A 21,260-nucleotide genomic window follows, 5' to 3' on the forward strand; every position below is an offset into this window, starting at 1 on the left:
CGGCCAAGGTCACAAATCAGAGCTGTCGCAACTTTAAAGTACTTTGTTGTAAACTGACCTCATCTCAAATTGTACACGGCACCATCCCAAACTTGAGCCTGCCATAGTGTTGCCTATCACTGAGTTATCCCAGTCTTGAAAGGTCTCAACGGCCATTTTCTCTGCAAAAAATAAACAGGACACTTTATTTCAGTGTCCTGACCGCCTGACCAAACTCCTCTCATTTTACTAGGTTTAATAGGTGTGGGCGCGCACACACTAGCGCAGTATAAACTGTAGATGTATACTGCACTGCAGTAATCACAATGGCAGCATGCAAAATTTTAATTATTCCAATTTTCTCCATGCTCTCTAACTTGGAAGCGGTGACCCAGTCTCGCATTTTGTGTCAACAAATAAAAAGCAAGAAAAGATAACATTTCTAAAGTCAGTGTTATCCACAGTATATTTCTTTTGCCTGTGTAAGTTTGGAAATTTGGAGGTCAGTGGCAAGCTGTGAGTGACAGTTTGTTTTTGGGAGCAGGGAGGGCACACAGCGTAGTGGGCTTTCCAAAAGCAACATGCCCAGTCATCATTTTACTCACACGCTCAGAGATAGACAAGGCTGTGTGCATTTTGCCAAGAGAGGGCCTTTGCCATGCTCATACACACACACACACAGATCCCAGTGCCCGCACCTCTAGTGTACTACCTACCACTGCAGTGAGTCAGCAGGGTAACGTGGCAGCAGCAGCAGCAGCAGCAGCAGCAGCAGCAGCAGCAGATGCAGATGCAGGGCCTTCGCTCCATCCATCACATGCTGTCGTTATCCCAGTGTGCTAAATGATTCTATTAGCGCGTCACGCTGGCCCCTCAAAGCTCCCACTGTTCCCACCTCCACAATGTGGTTCCAGCAATCCAACCCATGCGTTGATAATTTGCCCTGAAAAATTGGCCGGGGACAAGCATCCAATTATGGCTTTGCACCCCGTTCCCAGCGCCTCGTTTCAGATAACCGCTCTCATAACTGAGCTCTTTGAAAAGAAGATGAATCCTGCACTGCTTCTGCTTCTGCTTCGTCTTCGTCCTCGTCCTGGTCTTCTTCTTCTTCTTCTTCATCATATTTGTGCAGTTTTTTTTCTCTCCCTCTGTTTTTTCTCTCCCCATCCCTCACGGTCTCCAAGAGTTTCTGTTTGATGTAAACATTGCTGACATGGTCCCTCAGTGTTGTATCAGACTGGAATTAAGTGAGGCATGTTGACAGATATCAGCTGATCTCAAGTTAGTTAAGTATTATGACAAATAAATGCGTCTGAACTTCAGTCTGTCATTTAATGCTCTGGGCGCCGAGCCAGCTCGTCTGTTTTCCCTGTCTGTCACTGTGGAATAGTGTTGGAAGTCATATTTCATCAGATTCATTACCCTGGCTTGCAGGCTGCATCATGTTATTGGGTCAGTGTTGTTATATCATGATAGTATTACATCAGTAACAATAAAGTGTGCGTGTCCTTGCATGAATCTCACTATCTGTCTCATATTTTCGCGCTGACATTTGAGAGTTTAGATAATTCCTTAACTCTGACATATTATTATTCTAACTCATTATTGCCTTATATATTATATATTCTTGAGTGTTTTGTTTGGAGTTTGGTCTTATCCTTCTGGGATGATAAATTGGACGCTCGCTTCACTGTGTTCTGTTTCTGAGGTTGGCAGGCGCTCCTGTTTTCAACATTGTCCCAAATATTCTGGCTATTGTTTGTTCTCCCACTCAAATTGGATTTCATGTCTTTTGGAGCCCAGTCTAAAGATCAGCAGATCTGGCTGCTCGCTGTTGCAGAAATTTCACCCAAAATGATTTCAAACTCTGCTGGAACTGGATTCAAACAGCATGCACAAGTGTTCCAAGTTCAAAACGGTGTCACTGAGAAATATCTACAACAAATTGTGAAGTTATGTGTTTTTTTAACTTCATGTCAGGCGGGGTGATTCAGTTCATTTTAGATTGCACAGCACTGAAGAGGCAAATGAAGCACATTGACTCAAAACGCTGAAATGACAAGTTTGATTGCAAGATGACACCTTAGTTATCAATAGCAGGGTGGTGTTAAAAGAGCCGAGAGGAGTTCAACCAACTGTTTGCATTTTTAAAGGAGCTTAAGAACAGTGATATATGGCCATAATTCGCCCTGACACACTACCCTCTCACATCTCATCTCAGCAGAGAACATTAGGAGGGTCAATTTGACCAATCATAGACCCTGCTGCACCCACCGGGCCCTCTGATCATCTTTCACCTCCTCCTGGGCCTGTGAACTCTCAGTGTACAGTCATCTGATCCCACAATAGCAGCGAGCGAGAGGCAGTTCCTGACCTGGACCGCGTACACACTTTGAGAGGTGGGATCACAGCCTGGAGTCAGCCTTTTAAATGGAACAGTGTTCCTCGACCTCATTGGACATAAACATAGAGGAAATGATATGGACTGTCATTTGTTCCAGTCACACGACACTGTGCTGTGTTCAGGCTGTCCTGCAGAAAATGTAAGGTTGACCCTCGACTGGGCTGCATTAGGTAAATGAAAAGACAAGCTCTGTCAAATAGTATAAAAGTACACTTAAGAAATCTCACAAACTTACATTTACAGCAGTAGTTGAAGTGGTTGTAGATTGTTGATTGAGTCAAAGATGGATGAAAATACAGTACAGTTTATGATCTGTTTAGAAAGAGAAGGTGTAGGGGCGATCTTGTAGTGTTAGAGTTAGACAGAAGTAAATAAGACACATTATACTGTAGTACACACTCTACATCGTGTTTATTTGGTGAGGGTGAGTTGGAGAGTGTGGGCCTGTATCACCTCTCCTCTGTCTGCCTACCTGCCCGTCTCTGTGGCTGTGTGGAGACTGCTGCTGTAATTACTGTCCAGGCAGAGACAGACCTGGAGACAGAGACCGGACCAGGAACGGAGGCTATTAAAGCAAGTCTGCCAAGACATTTATCAGCCTCATCTACTGCCATAAATCCCTCCTCTCCACTGCAACGTACTGATGTCACAATCACTACTGTTAGTCCTGATTCTTCGTATTGGAAGCCCAAGAACAAACCAGAGAAGTCTTTCGTACAAAAGTAGTAACGTTTACTCAGGTCACAGATCAAGTACATCAGCGCTGGACTCGTAGTGACAGAGCTCTCGCAGGATCTCGGCCAGGAGTGAGTCTGACAGAGCTCTCACGAGATCTCCATCAGGAGCGAGCCCTGGTTTCAGGAAATGGTTCATATTTATCTTCTTGGGCTGGGCCTGCCCTGTACAGAGGTTGGGTCTCACACGACAGAATATAATTGGCCAGTTACCGGTGATGTGGACAGGACACTGTCCACGCATGTTCTCAGAATGTGATAAGCAACATGTGTGTGTGTGTTGTTGTTGTTGTTCAGGCGTGTATCTAATGCAACAGACAGACTAAGAGAACTCAGCAGTTACATTATGTCCTTGTTTATCAGGCTAGAGTCACACTATCTGGCTTCATGTTCACACACATCAGGTTATGTGCGTTCAAGTACTAAAATAGAATACATGATATCTCAAAACATACATCACGTCATTCAAGTATAAAAACAGAGTACCTAACGTCCCAGAACATATCCAGTTGTAACACTACCTCCAACACATGATCTCTCTCTCTCTGTCATCCTGTCCATCATGCTGCTTCTTTCTCTTGCTCTCACTCGCATTTTATTTAATATGTTAATTGTGTTGTGTATTGATTGCTGGTTCATAGAAACTGAGTACTAGTAGTTCCCCTCTTATCTTCATCTAAGTAGCAGAAATAAATGAAAACCAAACTAAACCAGAGACAAACACAGACTTATAAACTGAACCTGAACCTGATTTATGAGATTGTTTATCAGCACACTTTTGTACCACTACTTTTCTGTCTCCTCTCCTCTCCTCTTCTCTCCTCTCCAGATGGAAATGTTCAACAGTTTTCTTCAGCTATTGATTAAAAAGCTGCATTAATTGACAGAGGATGCTCCTTTTGCTCATCTTTGCTCTACTTTCTCTGCCTTTCTCATACACAAACTCATACACAGACCCGTAGCAGAGGCTGTTGTGCCATCGGGGGGCCAGCCAGGCCTCCCATAGCTGAAAGCAGGAACAAAAAAGCTGACCAGTGTAGAAAGGCCTAATTAAACAGCAGTCTTTAATGTCAGTCAGCCCCACCACTGTAGCCCCAACCACACATGAATGAAAGAATAATGCTCTTTTGAAAAGGAGCACAGTTTTATAATCTGGACCCACTGGCTTATGAAAGGGAAGCCCCTTAGCTAAGAAGGCCCAGAGGTCACCCTCCATCTCTTCCCTTCTCCCTCTCTCTCATTCTTCCCTGCTCCCTCTCTTCTCCTCTACGTCTTCTTTGTCCTCTGGGGTTAAGCCAGGCTGAACGTGGGCTGGTCTGTGACTGCCACCTCCAGCAGGCTCTGGGTCCTCAAAGGGCAAGGTGGTGCTAATAGTCTCTGGACATATGCTCACACACAAAACACACATGAACAAGCATGTGTGTTGGCATGACCAACTGCTGGGCTCATGTGCTTGGATTATCACAGCGCTATGAGAGAAAAACAGCCAATTTAATCCAAAAATAGTGGCTGTAGTGGGACTAAGAGTGCAGAGGAAGGAGGAGGGGGGGTTCAGGAGCCTCAGTGCCAGGGGTTATCCCAGAAAATGAGCAGGGGGAAAAAAATGTAAAGGTCCAGCATATACCCCCCTCCCCCTCCTCCTACCGACCTCACCTCACCACCCTCTACCCCTAAAAACCTCCCCACCCCACCCAGGAGGGGGGACCCCCCGACTTGCAGCAATAAATAGATTCTTTCTCTAACATGCCTAATCCTGCTAAACAGCAACAAATCCTATTAGGCCATGAATTATAAATCCTTCTTCACCACCTCACCCCCCTCCTCCCCTCCTGACGGGAGAAACCCAATCGCCCTCCTGTCTTTAGAACGTGCATGCGCACAATCCGCGCACAACAAAACACACCAGATCTCAAGAATGTTGCTCTTATGTGTATGTTGGTGTATGCGGATTTGTGTGTGTGGCCCATTGCACGGCTTTAGCAGTCCCCACACGTCAAGTCAGTCAACAGTGAAGTCAAATTAGATACAAAAATAAATGCGAAAGCAGGGAATGTAAAAGTATAAACCAGAGGTAAATAATGGTCCCAACAAGTGTCAGTCGACTCCTACACACTGCTCCTCTTAAATGACTATAGATAGTTGATTTGTGTGAGTTTACATATGACCATCTGGAAAAGTGTTGGAACCACAGAGCAAAAGGAAATCATCAAACTACTGTATTACAACATGTAATGACAAAAACCTCTTATTGGAGCCTCCGCCCCACATTGGATGCTTCATAACAAAAGACAAAAGAAGAAAGTACACATGTCAATCCAGGGACAGACTGGACAGCTGACACAGGACTGTGCTTGGAAAATAGGACGGTGGGGCGTTATTCCAGCTGGTTGATGCAGGTCTACACATTTTTTCAAACCGTCGAATGCTTTTCTTCAAACTGTAAAAAACAAACAAACAAAAAAACACAATGGTCAAACCACATTCACCAAACCTCTGACCTCAGAACTGTTTTTTTGTGCTCAAAATCAAATTCTGTGTTCAGATCAAACACAAGCCAATCAAAAAATGTATTTTATATTTTACAAAAATCATCAATTATCATTAAAATGTATAGTCTGGCAATGACCGGTAGTCCTCGACTCAATCCAGGGGGCGGGATGAAGGCTGTCTTTCAAACTGCCTCTGCACGCAATAGGGTAGCGCTACGACTAATCAGAGCAAAGAGCAGGATGACGTTAGCCTGACAAGCCAATTAAAATGTATGTCGTCATCGCGTTAAGCCCGCCCAACGAGTCTAAACAGATAGATTGCTGTGATTGGTGAACACAAACGGTGTTCGAGACTCAAAAAGTTCCTATGGCTCGTTTCTAGACCCACCTACAGTACGGAGCAAATATATTTGCTGCCTCTAGGGTGCGTCTAGAGTTCTAGGCTACACAACTTAGCTACAGTCTGATCTACTGTTAGTACTGTATACTTCCCTGTATATGAACTAGAACATGGTCCATTACAGTTGTTCAAATTTCCTCTGAATGTTGTTGGTCTTGCTCTTCCTTTTCCTCTTCCTTTTGTACTTCTCAGATCTCTTTCCTCCATTGTTTCTTTCAAACTTCAGCCTTCAACAACCTGAGTTTATGTTGGTTTCATCACATAGTTTGCAAAAAGTATGAAGGGTCTTGTGTCTAAGCGATGACTCCTGTGCTGTAAATGTGTTTAACTTCTTCAATCTGTGTTTACCATCATGCATCACAGTGCATGGTGTGTTGTAGTGAGTGAAATTGTGTTTGAAATTTTGCAAAAAGGTCACAGACATGAGATCTCCAACTTGTGTCTGAGATCTGTAACTGCTTTCACCAAAAGAGTGATTGAATCAATAAATGGGTTCAGGGCAGGCCACTGAGGACAGCAATTCAGAAAGACTGTAAGATGTCATGCAGGCTCATTGGGATGCTCTGGTGTGTGTCATATTGTAAAAACCCTCATGCAGATTTCCAGACAGTCTTTCCAGGTTAGTATTTATAATGTTAGAGAGAGCAGTTAACCCCCGGTATGAATATTTTGGAAAGCTACAGAAATGGCAGGACACAGCCCCCCTCCAACCTGAAGTGGTAGAGGGGGGGGGCTTTCAGAAGCAACTCACCCATTCAAAGAAAAGCTCTGATGATGCAGGCATGCCTCAAGAATCTATACAGTAGCCACACCAGGGGCTTAATGGGGCTCTAATGCTCACTGCAAAGTAAACCAAAGTGTTAGAGAGATAAACTAAACACCAAATTATTAGGAAAATAGAACCTTGCTGAAACAGTGTGATGTAAAGTGGCTGTCCAACTGATAGACTGATCTCCTCCCCTACAGCTATGCTATGGGCTATTCACCACTAGAGCCAAACTAGCTATAAAAGTCAAATGAATGGGCAGAAATTGCCTCTGCAAAGAGAACCTTTAGGCTGATTGGTGACTAACATGCATGTCCACTTTACTGACACACCTTAGGCTAAACATCTAGACTAGTAGTGGGTCTGGCACCAAAGAGGGAGGTCATTAACCCCAGCTCTATTTGACTCTTTAATTAGGCTCACTTTGAAGAGAAGTTACAGCCACATCCTCCTCTTTAGGCCGCACCTTCAGCCTGGAACATTAACCCTCAGACCATGAATTAGTCTGGCCCCATCTATAGGTAGCTATTGTCCCAACTGCTTTTTACTCCACCCAATTTGCTGAAGATAGGAGCTGGAATACAATATACAGAAAACATTATCTATATTCTGTATTCTGACCCATGGGAACTAAATATTCTTAAAATACTTCCAATCACATTTGTGGTCTGTGCTTTACAGGTTACAATCTAAGTTCCTTGTCGGCTTCATTCACATGTTTCCCACGGCCGTAGTTTTTCATCTTCTCCGCTCTCTAACTGGAAACATCCTCACCTAAATCTCTTAGTTAATTTGGCAGTTAGACTTGTGTCAGGAAGAGTTCACCAGTCATTAGCGTACTTGTGAGAAGCTCACTCCTCTCCAATCTTCTCAGCGTGTGGTGGGAAAAAGCTGTGACTGTCTCTGTTCTTCTCAAATAATGACAGGTTGTGAGACGTGCCGTCATTGGAATTAAACAAGGGCGGGACTCCTCTGAGGTCACCAGGGTGTCGACCATCCCTCCAGAGGGGTTATTTTCATTGGTGGGATTCTTCATAACCTTTACTCACATATACCTTAGTGACTGTGTGTTTGTGTGTTGGTGTGTGTGTGTGTGTGAGAGAGAGAGAGAGAGAGAGAGAGAGAGAGAGAGAGAGACCAGATTAAACTGTGATTCTACAAGCAGCGTACTAGTTTCTAATGATGGAAATCTTAAGTAATATCACCGCCAAATTCAAATCACATGCTCCTGTTTCTTTTAACTAGTAAAAAAAAAAGAAGAAGAAAATCAGACATTGTGGGCTACACTTGAGTGGAAAATGAAGTGTGACGGAGAGGGAATGGTAGTACTTGTCAGCTTTTGCCTTACACATTCCTGCATGTATTTACACAAACATGTCCTTCGTGATGGAGATAGAGAGCCGACAGTATCTTCGGCCTCTTTTTTTCTTCTCCCCTCTCTGTCTCTCTGTGGCCACACACATCAAACATGGCACGCTCTCTTTGTTCTCTCTTTGTCATCAGCTCCTAATGGGCATGCCGCTTTGATGTGGCTTGCTCGCCAGTATTGTCTCCAGCGTGTCTTGATCAGTGTCTATTGATCTGGGAATGAGGGACATGAAAACAACTGGAGCAGAGACACTGGGAGGAGGGAAACTGTTGTAGTACCAGTGGCCATATTTAACCAGCTGCATGGCGGTCTGTAGGTTCAGGTTCTGAATAATGTCAAGTTCAGGAAGGGCAAATAAAATAAATAATGGTCCCAAAAAGTGTCAGTCTACTTCTACACACTGCTCCTCTTAAAAGGATAGTTCAACATTTTGGCAAATTGGCCCATTGCCATAATCCCTATAGTTTTAGGAGGAGGGTCGTTACCTTTAATTGTCGGTGCAAGCTATTATTAGAACGGCGGAGCAGAGCTGCGAGCTGCTCAGAGCTACACTTTGGAGGCTCATGGGATTTCTTGGTTTCCCTCATCAAACTCATCAAATACACAATCCAACAACTCCAAAACGCTCTGGTGGACAAGTTGTGACCTGCACACTCACCACGCTATGAGACAATAACAGAACTGTTGTAGTACCAGTGGCCATATTTAACCAGCTTCTGCCTGGCTGCGTGACGGTCTGTAGGTTCAGGTTCTGAATATGTCAAGTTCAGGAAAGGCAAATAAAATAACTATAATAATGCTGGACAGAAAGAGAGAGAAAGTGAGGGTGATGACCTTATATAGAATAGTGTCATAAAATACTGATATGATGACATTTTTAGATTTAAACATTTTATCATTGACACAATCTAACAAAAGAAACAAAGTGGTGTTCTTCTTCTCTCACAGCTGCGTGGTTTCATTTCTCATTAGACCAGCCATCAAAGGTTAATCCACATCGGGGGCATTGTGTTTGAACTGCATTGAAGCCCATTCATTTGAAATCCGCCATGAATGGTGAAACTTAGCTGTTGCGATATATTGTCTCAGCAGTGCACCCTTATAATTCTTACCACGGCACCCTCTGGTATGCCATCACTTATAGATCAAACATGCCTGAAAGAATGTAGCGGTCTTATCCCTCTCAGATATGATAAAGGAACGTCTGTTTTTGTGGAGAACAGAAGAGGAGCACATCTCTTTGATGGACCAAAGCACCAGTTATAAAGCTTATCTCACACACACACACACACACACACACACACACACACACACACACACACACACACACACACACACACACACACACACACACACACACACACACTGGCCAGCAGTCTTGCTGGGTCCTGACCAGAGAACATTGATGTCTAAGGCTGCTTTCTCCTGACTGACTCCAAGGTTATTGCAGCGCACCATGGAAGCACAGGATATTTGACGGTCCCCTGCCAAAGAAAGAGCAGAGGGGGTGGGGAATGAGGGAGAGTTGCCATTGACAACTCTGGGATCTCCAAAGTGACCATCGGAAAATGAAAGAAGAGAAAACTTATTAAGAGCGAAGGGTCCAGGGGAGGCCGTGGGGCTAAATCTGTCACAGCTTTACAAGCAGTTCATGACTCCACTATGAGTCAGTATAGCTCCTATATGACTTCTACAGTTGACCCAATGAAGAATGGTCCGGCTGATGAGAAGAAGCTAGAAGTTGGGGTTTTAATCCGTGGACGAAAGAAAGCACGCACAAGCAGCCCTCCCAGTAGAGAGAGTGAATCATACAGCGCAGCATAATGGAAAGAATATTGAAATCGTGGTGGGTGAGATCTGAGCTGCGCTGACTGGAGAATCACCAGGATACGCTGTGTGTCTAACGTTATGCACAGATGAAAAATAAACACAAAGAGGAGAAAAGGCCGGGTGGGCGGGGTAGGAGCAGATCAGTAAAGAGCAAAGTCAGAGGCAGGAAAAGTGTTTGAAGGGCAGCATCAGCAGAGAGACGTGGGAATAACATTCCTTCACTTTCTGTTTGCCAAATGTTTTTAACGTGAGGGGGCGAGAAAAAAAAATCCTTCTCATTGATGATGGAGAGCGAAGAAGTGGTGGGGGGTGGACCGTTTTTACCCCAAAATAGGGCCTCACTCTCTTTATATTTAGTGTTGTTTGTGTGCATTTCCTCCTATAGCTCGGTCAGGGAGGAAAAAAGACAGCAGCCCGCCGGCCTTTGATGTTCAGGTTTTATGGTCCCATGTCAACGCATTGTCTGTTAAGTCCTTTTGTTGTTCCTCTGCCTAATTAAGACCTCAGAGCGACTTGTTGACTCCACAAAGACCCTTGTTTGGGCAGGGGGAGGGGGGTGTATGCATTTCTGTGTGTCAAGTGTGTGTGTGCATGTGCATGTGGGTGTGTCTGCTTTGACTGAGACATAGCTGGAGAGACATGCTCAAAACAACACACACACACATGCATTAGCAGCCGACATACAAAAGCATGTAGGCTCTGACATGAGAATGGAGGCATTCATTTTCTGTTTGAGAGCCTTTTAAGTGGAGAAGAACTTATCTGTAGTCACGCTCAGAGTAGCAGCAAAGAGCACTTACTGCACACACACACACACACACACACACACACACACACACACACACACACACACACACACACACACACACACACACACACACACACACACACACACACACACATGCAAACAAATACAGTGTGTTCTGAAACTGCATTGCATGTCATTACACACACACACAGTATATATGCTCCAGAGTGTGTGTAAACAATAATTTTGATAATTTTAGTATTTACTGCAAACAGAGGAGCATTTCTTTGCTTTCACATTTGTTTGCAGTGGCATTTTACTGTTTTCAATTCCTTTTTTCTTTCTGCATCTCTTGAGCATCAGTTTGATGTAAATCCACCGTCTCTCTCTCTGTCTCTCTCTCTCTCTCTCTCTCTCTCTCTCTCTCTGTCTCTCTCACACACACACACACACACACACACTGTCTTGCAGCTTACCAGCTTAACTTTGATGTCTGTGATACCACCAGATGGCCGAAAGGTCACCTGTCTGAGACATATTGTACATGAAATAGACTAGAAGACAGAGAAATGGGCATAGGAAACATGGAGCAAGGAGAAGTCCTGCTCATTTAGAAGACAGGAGCAGTTCTATTAAATATCTTAATGTAAACAAAAGCTCTTAGATCATTTACAGTATAACACTTACAGTTAGTGTTGGAATAAAGTCTTTCAATTGATAAATGTACAGTATTAGTGGTCTTTCACATTTCAATACCCAGACACTATAATGGTGGATTGGCACACGGCAGAATAAGAGGTAGTGGTCACCACTGATGTACTGAGCTCTTAACTTTTGCACTAGTTCATGCGTCTGTGACCTTCTGACCCTTGAAGTTGATTGTGTTCAGTATTCAACTTCCCCATAGACATAGACACTCACTGTGAAGATTATCTTCATAGCATAAATACAAATGTGACTGTATTCAATTTTTATCATGAGTCACGAGTGCAGAGAGATGAAATCAATGTTTTTTAAAGTGAGGTCATATTAGGTATCATTTATTAGATATTTCTAATTGGTTTTAGTATTAAAACCTGATGCTGGAATAACGCTCATCCACACTGGCACTGGACCGTCAAGTAGGGCTGTGTTATGTCGTCATGTAGACAAGGGAATTCTAATAAATCTTGTATTGCTAATAGGGCTAAACAATATCCAGAGTATTTTATTTTCAATGAAAAAAATAAATATATATATATATATGATGTCATTTTTATTGAGTCTTGTACATCTCTTATTCAGCTGTCAATCCGGAGAATTTTCCAACCCAGAGCCAGTGTGTCTGTCTGCGTCTCTTAGGTTCTCAGACGTGATTTGGTGCGTGCGTGTGTGTGGCTGTGACCATCCATGTCTGCACTCACTGTTTGTGTATTTTCAGTCGCTCGGACCAGTGAAATCCAGTCACTCAACAAAATCGCAGTCCGTGTTTTCTCATCATCCATTTTCACTCATCATCATACATCATCCGAACGGGCTGCTGTCACACGTAGACGTGTGTCAGCGTTTTCTGACAAGTAAACCAAATGAGCACCGGTGCGTAGCACACAGAGTGCCTCCTTGAGAAAACAAACATGTGTGCATGCCATACACTCACTATGTATGAGTTTATGTGTGTTGTTTGCATCCGGTGGTTTCTGTTTCAGTGTTCAGCTCCGTACCAGTGGGTTTTCCTTTGTGTTGACACAGATGTGCCGCTTGGAGCCGAGGGACGTGTGTTTCTGGAGGCTCCTCGAGTCTGCTTTTCTTCTGTCTCACTTTGAACCAGGCTGCAGAGTCGTAATTGTGACTGATAAGGCTGGAACCGATAGGGAGCAGCCGTTAATCTGCGTTGACACACATCTCTATAGCTTAAATGTGTGTTTTTGTACATACATGAATGCAGAAACCTGTCATGAGTGTGCTGTCCTGTTGGCGGCCACATGTGCTTTGCTGTTACGTACTTTTTTCTTTGACCATTGAATGCAACATGTGACACTTACAAAAGGCCTGAAACATGCATCCACCTGTATCATTTGATCCATATACGTATAACATTTATAAGTCATTACAGACAGGCAACAGGAAACAGTTTGTACAAAACAAACCTGCAAACATCTGCAGGCCTAACCATCAGTGTCCCCCTCTGTCACAGGCTGTCCCACGCCCAGAGATCAGCAGTGAAAGTCCTCCGCAGGATGCAGTACTTTGTGGCCAGGAAGAAGTTTCAGGTAAGCAAGAGGAAATCCAGAGGAGAGGAGGAACATAGAAATAAAGAGAGAGACAGATTGAGAGTGAGAGAAGTGTTTTGTGTGTGTGTGCAGTTGTACAGGAAGAGGAGGAGGGGGGGAGGGGGGCCCAAAGGCATATATCAGCTGCAGCGCTGCTGTGAATGTGCATGTGTGTACGTGCGTGTTTGTGTGTAAATGCCTGGAACTTGCACCTGCATGTCTTCTTTGTGCTCACTTCAGTTCAGGCGTAGTATCATGGGAAATCTACTAACCTGTCTCTGGGGCTACAGTAGGAATTCACTTACTGTACTGCGCACACACACACACTCACACTCACAGTCACACACACAAATAAAAATATACGCTTACACACAGTGGGGCATGGCCTCACTTAGCACTGAAGTCAGCAGAAAATCTGTGAAAAAGTGTTTGTGCAGTAAAATAGTTGAGTTAACAAAACATAATCATGATATGTAGCCATCATTTTCATGCTACATGTTATTGCAGAACGGTTCCTATATTCCTGCCATCTCCACGTCTTCTATATGTTTTCAATTATGGCCTAAGTGATCTCAGCTGCACAGGCTATACTTTGTGTATACTAAGGATACCCTAAAGAGTTCACTGGGTTCGCTCTGACGCTGCTTGTCTCAACGTCACACTCAACAAAGCTGTGAAAGGACCTTAACACGATTGCTTTCTACATGACTATGCACTTGTCAGTGCACGCGCTCACGCACACACGCACACACACGCACACACAATGAGTTAACAATGAACTCTTTGCACCCAAGGGGGTTGGGGATGTTTTCGGGGACCAAGCAACAGAGGGCATGGTTGACAATGGCTTTTGTGTCCCTGTGTGTGTGTGCGTGTGTGTGTGTGTGTGTTTTGTGTTGTTGTATATGTGTGTGTGCGCACTCATGGATCCACAGCAAGCGCGGAAGCCGTATGACGTGCGAGACGTGATCGAGCAGTATTCCCAGGGTCACCTCAACATGATGGTTCGCATCAAGGAGCTACAGAGAAGGTGGTGTCTTTGATCTCGTCTCTGTTTCCGTCTCCCAACTGTTTTTTTTTTTTGTTTTGTTTTTTTCCCACGTCTTCTGCACCATTGTGTTGGAAACCACCTCGTACAAAAGCCAGCACACATAAGACATCTTCTCATTTTCAAACAAAATAAATCCAGTTAGATCTTACCATACCGTTTTCCCATTGGCTGTGAAGTGTCTCATTATACCATGTTGCTTATCTTGACCTTAACTAAGCTGCACTGACATCAAGTCAAATGAAGGCAGCAGGAAAAGGCTCCATTACAAATGTATTTTTCAGCTCATAACAGATTCTGTCAGTCACACATTGTTATTGTTCTCACTGTTGGTCTGACAGACAGCAGCCTCTCTGCTCTCTGATCTGTTACACCTTGTTGTACTTTGTGGAGCTGGAATGAAGTTCAGACCGCCCTCAAGAAAAAGCCTTGGTGCTGTTTATAAGTGAACGCTCTCCAGTGAAGGAGGTCAGTTAGATAATAAATTGGGTCAAACTTATGTAAGTGGGTCACCTGGACCTCATTACACCTTTTGCAGTAATTCTGCTGAACCATGGTAATGCACTGTGAAATTTTTTAAACCATGTATCAGTAAATCAACAATAGACTGATCCTTTTTCTCTTTTTTTTTACTGTTTAATTTGATTTATACTGAAAACTTTAATACAATACAAAGAAACAGTCAAGAGTTGCTCATAGTAACAATTATAGCAAGTTCTTCTATTTTTTTTTTTTTTTTTATAAAAGCCAAGTTGTTGACAGAACTTTTTGTAAGCCTAAAAAAGATTTAAACTGAAACATAAAAGTTAATGGGGAAAACAAGTATAAAGACAATATCACAGCACTGGTTACATCTGACTTTTGCAACAACAGAGTGGTCTTTTTGTATCAAATGGGGTCACCAGTGTAAATGAAGGATAATTAAAGACATGTGATTGCTGTGATAAATATCCACCCCCAATTTAAGGTGATGAAAAGAATAGAGTGGCTTTACAATGCTTATTGAAATGCCCCACCCCCCCGCTTCACCAGATTTATTGTTAACTAACGGTCCACATGGGCAAGTGAAACCTCTCAAACTCTTATTGTTTATTTTCAAAGCTTGACATCTCAGTATTGAATTCATTAATTTACCTCTTTAAAACTTGCATGCGGGTTTGTCTCAAAGCAGCGTCCACTCTGTTGAAGCTGACGCCATTTGTTTAGTTTTATTGGCTCTTTACTAAATTGGCTTATGTTATTTTACTGTTTGGAATAAAGCACTGGCCAGTGTTTCTACCTTCCCTGTCTAATTTCTTCTGTCTCTTATCCCCAGGCTGGACGGCACACTGGGGAAGCCAGGAATGTTTCTTCCAGGTAAATACACAGCAAACACAGCAGTCTACATCTGATAGACAGCCATCACTCCTCACTCCAGCTCTGTGTTTATAACTCACACGTACACAAGCTGTGGCAGACTAAATAAGAGAGAGAGACGGTCCCTGATGTGTGTGCAATATCTCTGTGTTTTGATGTGGGTATGTTTATGTGTGTCGCTTGTTTCGCTATGCATACAGGCATGTGTTAGCAAGTATGTGTAGATGTATGCGTGTGGAGTTCAGTTTGCACATCTGCTTCAGATTCATAGAGAAAATCAGTAATAAGTTTGGAATTAATTGTTTAGAGTCTTCTAATGACATAATAACTGCCATCAATTTGATGCGTTTTTAAATTAGATATTATTTGTCTTTTTGGTAATGACATAAATAAAGAAAGCATGTACAAACATTATGTCAGCCATGTTATAAATTGCAGTTGATGTTAACTACGTTCAGTCAACAGTGAATGATGCCAGGTTTGACACCACCCTTTTATAAAGTCAGCTGCACAACGTGAACATATGAACTTCAAATACAGCAGAACCACAGGTTTTTTTTCCCTCAACCGACTCAAGCACAGTGAAACTCCAGCATGCTGTCATTGTTTGAACAAAGACAGCAACTCTTCTTCAGTCTTCATGCTCACATTGCACCAGTGAAATCCTGTTGATATGAATCCATCAGTTTTTACTGGTTACACAGCCTATACGTGTGCAGGGTCATGGGTCCCAGCTGCCATACTGTAGGGCGAGAGCAGGGCTCAACCTGGACAGATCAGCAGTCAACGTCACGCATGCACACATTTACGTCTGTGGGCAAATTAGAGTCGCCAGTCAACCTAATGTGCATGTGTGTGTGTGAGAAGAAGCCTGAACGAACAGGGAGGACAACTCCAGGGCCTCGCACTAAGCAATGTGATAGTTCCCAATATTAATATGACATCCAGACCTGATTTATAATCAAAATAGACATGGAAATCTCATTTTATGCAATATGGGCCCTGAGAAATTGGCGTCACTAACAGCCTGGTTACAGAGCCTTGAAAACTTACATCTCCAAGTTATCCTACAGTATTCAATCAAGTCAATCAAGTTTATTTGAAGAGTTCATTTGCAAAAGCAGATAAATGCCATTTTGAAAAAGATGAGCTGATGCTTTTGAATTATTCTTTGCATAGTGTTGTTTTCAACACACCACTCTCCTTGGTCAAAGCCAGTCAACTTTGGTTTGACTGATATCACCTGGTGTAAATAATAATTAAAAATTGTTTTGACTGTTTTTTTTTCAAACAGAGTTATCTGCTTTTGCAAATGAACTCTAGTTGAGCAAAGTGCTGTACAGTTAAAAATGCAGGCATAATACAAAGAATTGCGAAAAGTGATAAAACAAGAAAAGCAGCAGTATCCACATACTGTACTCCAGAGTGAAAGTAGTGAAGAATGGAGTTTATTTTCTTGTTTCTTTCAAGGCCACATAAGTCTTTACTGTGTGCATTACAGAAGGGGGTTGTAAACTGTCTCTGTGACTTGTACCCACAAAAGCAGCAGGAAATGAATGAATGGTCTCACTGGGAATCACCAGGCTGTAGGGCTTTTACTGCTAATGTAATGTTTGTGATGTGTGTGTGAGTGTGCATTAATGGATCTGAGTATGACAGATATTACCACCACTACTATGATACTTTTCTACATCTGTTTTTATATGCTTGCTCTAAGTAACTCAGGACTGAAATCTTGTCATCAACCCCATATGTAGTTCTGTTATGTCATTGTTGAGTGTTTGTATGTGTTTACCCACAGCATGTTTGATGTTTTCTTTCTTTTTCATTCCCCAGGAAAAGGAGAAGATAAAGAATACCCAACTATTGGCGCACGACTGATCAGGCTAGAAGATAAGGTGAGGCACACTCCTGCTGCTCCCTCCTTCTGTGTGTGTATGAAAGAGATAAAATGATTAGATTACACTCGATGCAGAAGTATGTGTGTGAGCGCGCAACTGTTTTTGTGTGTGACTGTGGCGCTGCCTGCTTATGTCTGTGTTATCAGATGAATGCGTGTGGTGGAATCTTTTGATAAGGCTCATGTTGTGGCTGGGTGCAGTCAATCTGTGCCAGCGTCAAACACACACACCTCCCCCTCCGTGCTCCACATTATCATCACTGCTCACTGTTTGTGTTGCTGCACATTTCTGTTGATTCTGGGGTTTTTTTCTTTCCTCAACTATTATTCAGGGAGCGGTAATTTTGATCATTTTCCAGGCTAGCCCTTCTTTTTTCCCCTTTAATGCCAGCTAGGTTGGTTTGATGTTTATGTTTCCATCATTAAAAGAAGTGGTGGCATTATGTTTTTTGGGGGGGGGGTGGGGGGGTTAAAGAAAAAAAAGAAGTCTGTATGCAGTGAGGCATAGCCAAAAGGCAACAGCTGTGTTATGAAGCCCACGGGTATAACTAGGCGTGTCCTGTCACATAGAGGAGCGGGCACAACGTGACGCCAGCATGATGCCGACTCTGGTACCAGTGTGATGCCAAGATACACATTTCCCCTGTGGGGACTCTGTACCAGTTGGACCGGTGTGTGAAAGTGTCTGCCCTCCTGTCTGTCTCGGTGTCTGTCTGTGTGCAAATCAGAGGGTATGAATTAAAGAGTGTTTGTACGTCTGCTGTCTGTTTGTGTGATCGGTGGCATCGCTGGCATCGCTTTGAGTGAAGCGTGTTGGTGTTTTTTTTTTTTTTGGGGGGGGGGGGGGGTTTGTACTAGCCTTTTAGTCGAGTTGTTCTCACATCTTACAGTAAAAGAAAAACTCCTATACAATAGAACAATGCATTCTGCAGCCACCTCTTTTCAATTCGGAGTGAGCCAGCTCAGGATTTCCCCCTCTTCGCCTCAACGTTTACCTTCCCATCTCTGTGTGCGCCCATCAGCGCTGATGTTCTCCAACGTTTGCATGCGTTTACTGTTTTCAGATCCCTTTGTTACAGAGAGAGGAGTAATGGTCTTGAACCAATGTACGCTCTGAGCCTAAAGACCTCCCTCAGTGATTGAGTTCTGGCCCATTTGCTCTGGGCTACATGTTGTGATCATAATCTCCTGATTGGAAACATAAACCTGAGCTCAGTTCTACCTACGACTCTCCTCCCGCTGCCTCTTTTCCCTCCTCCACTTGTTCTCCCTCCCCACGCTGCCTTGACATGAAGGCAAAATAAAACTGAGAGGTGGGTAATTGGGAAGCAAATCAGTGGAAACCCACTGATGCAGGCTGCTTTTCCCTGTTTTAAAGGAGACATATTATGCCCGTGTTCCACAAAATAAAATAGTTCCCAGGTGTCTTAAAGACATGTCTGTGACATGCTTTGGTCAAAATACTTAATTCTCACATTTTGGGGGCCGGAAGGCAAGACAAACACCCAAATATATGTTAAAGAGCCTTCAGAGAGTGATATTTCCATAATGCGTCCCCTTTATCAATGTGGAGCTAATAACCGTTCCCCTGATCAGAGCTGTGCATTGCTGCAACAAGCCAGCTTTTAAGGTGGAACAGAGGAGCGCCACGAGCTGCCCATCCTTCATAATTACTGTTTTTCTCACCTCAGCTCCCGCCCCCTTCCTATCTTTCCTTTGTGGATGTGTGAACTTCTTGTTTTGATGGTCCTGGCGGGCCAGCACACCAGCACACCTGTTAATATGGAAAAGGAGGCTTCCTTTTCCCCTCAGGCAGCAGGTGAACGAACCCATTGACCTTCATTATTCTGTACATTCCCTTGTCCTCCTTCCAATGGACCTGCACCTTAAAGCTCCAATAGCACTTTGCACATAGCGTTGTCCTCACTAGATAAACTAAATGTGTCAGTTTCTAAAAGGTGGAGCTTATGTAATTACATTCACAATATAATCGTCCTAATGAAACACAGCATTTCCTCTGTACTCTTGCCTGATTTTCCAACACTGCTTGTAGTTTACAGGAGATGTGCAATTAGATTCAATACGCAATGAATGGAGTTTGTTGTCGCCTCTAAATTCGGTTGTCGGTTGTTTGCAACCAAATCTCTGGCGCTGTCACTTTTGTTTGTCTCGCATCGCTGCCCGTATTTCATAACGTTGCGTCACCTCCGCTCCTGCATGTTGTTCATAATAGTAAACCTAATCACACAACCCTGGTGTCACAGTTGAATCACCTCTGAATAGGATCTTTCCCAACAGCCCTGAGGAATAATTCATCAACTCTGTTCCCTAACGCTTGTGTGTTTGGCGTCGTGTGTGCATAAGAGTGTGTTCCCATGCCTTTTTCTATACTTGCTCTTGGTCGGCCTCCAGCTATTTTTTTTTTTTTTTGACTAATTCCCATTTGCCTGTAAAACCCCAGACATGGCCCAGTCCGACTGTGTGGTGTAGCAGCGGAGTGAGTGAGATAGAGCCATTGTCAGCACATCACTTGTAGATGAATTTATCTTTAGTGGGCTGAAGGGGGCTCGGGCATTGTGTGTCCTGTACAGGGTCAGACAGTGATTTATAACACACAGACAAAGCAGATATAGGTCTTCACACACATACACTCGCACACACATGAACATAGAGTCGATTAATCACCAGTGTGTCTAACCCCACACTCTCAAGATTGAATTCTCCAGGAGTGACTTGGAAACGAAGATGGATGGCGCTCTGTGACAGTGTGTTATCTTTCTGTCAGGCGCACTCGATGAAAAATACCCAAACGACAAGCTCAAACAGCGGCCAGTGTCTGTGAGCGGCAGCGTGGCCTTTCAGCAGGGAGCTCGCTGCGTGCTTTAGGATGAAGACGGCCCACTGCTTGTGGTAAATCTCTCCCACTTTTATAGGAACAGGATTTTTTTCTCATAGCAATAGACAGAAAGGGCAGTGAGTGAAATTACAGCAATATGCTTTCACACAGCCTGTAAATGTCTGTTTGAAAACCAGCTCATTCTTTTTTTGTCTGATCCTATTTTTCTTCTCATCCATTTAACAGTATTTTGAAGTGTTGGGCTGAAGTTGGTGTGTGAAGCTGAACGAGCAGCCTTTAATTATGTAGGGAGAGAAATTTGTTTTGTTCGTGGTTGAAAGATTTTCACAAGGCTGACAAAAATGTTAGTCCACACTAAACATTTTGATGGTAAAATTTGTTCTTTTCTGGAATTAAAGAAATTATAATATAAAATAGTTAAACATAATTAATCACTATATTAAATAAGACAAAAAAAAAAGTATGGTTTGAAAAAAAAAATCAAATTAAGTTTAAAAGCCAAAGATACTGCAGGACAAAGTTATAAATACTGTTTATCAAGACTTGTATTGTTAATTTTATCTATTAGAATTAATGCATTTGCAGTTATAGATAACTGCTCAAACCCAATTCACCTATGTATGAACACACATTTGTGAGAAATGACAATAAAGTGTTTTGAAGTCTTGAAAATACCAGACTCTGATTTAGCTTTAACCTCAAATTAAAGAGAGATTAACTGTCTTGCCCTGATTTACAGAAACATTTCTGTGATAAAATTACATTATTTACAAATCCAGACTCAACACAACATAAAAGTTTAAACCGTGTGGAAAAAAGATTCTCTTTGAATTGTAAAAATACTTTCAAGAGTCTGAGTCTATTGCACTATAGAGCTCACTTGAATAAAAAACAAAACAAAATCATAGTTATGCAGCAAGGGTGAAGTTGTATAGTTTTTGCTCTCCAGTCAATAAGTCAATCGAGCTGTAATGACTTGAGTTTGTAAATAGCAGAAAGTAGGTGGGTGTAAAACCATCAGCAGCGTGGAGCGAGGAAAACATCCCGTAATGTGCCCTCCAGACCTGCACAGACACGTCTCTGCTCCGCACATCATTATTTGTGTTGCTCTAAGTGCGCTACATGGACCAT

General features: G+C 43.0%; 1 protein-coding gene across 1 annotated transcript in view; it reads left to right on the forward strand.

Moving 5' to 3' along the window:
* kcnq1.2 (potassium voltage-gated channel, KQT-like subfamily, member 1.2) overlaps nucleotides 1-21,260 on the forward strand; it is a gene marked incomplete at its 5' end in the record, with an annotated part of 165,027 nt that overhangs the window by 89,311 nt on the left and 54,456 nt on the right. The window contains 4 exons of the mRNA XM_083974225.1: nucleotides 12,893-12,968; nucleotides 13,904-13,998; nucleotides 15,332-15,372; nucleotides 17,209-17,270. Coding sequence (XP_083830351.1) covers nucleotides 12,893-12,968; nucleotides 13,904-13,998; nucleotides 15,332-15,372; nucleotides 17,209-17,270 — 274 coding nt within the window. The remainder of the gene's footprint in view (nucleotides 1-12,892; nucleotides 12,969-13,903; nucleotides 13,999-15,331; nucleotides 15,373-17,208; nucleotides 17,271-21,260) is intronic.

The sequence above is a fragment of the Trachurus trachurus genome (assembly GCF_905171665.1).
Source record: "Trachurus trachurus genome assembly, chromosome: 6".
In the NCBI taxonomy this organism is placed as follows: Eukaryota; Metazoa; Chordata; class Actinopteri; order Carangiformes; family Carangidae; genus Trachurus; species Trachurus trachurus.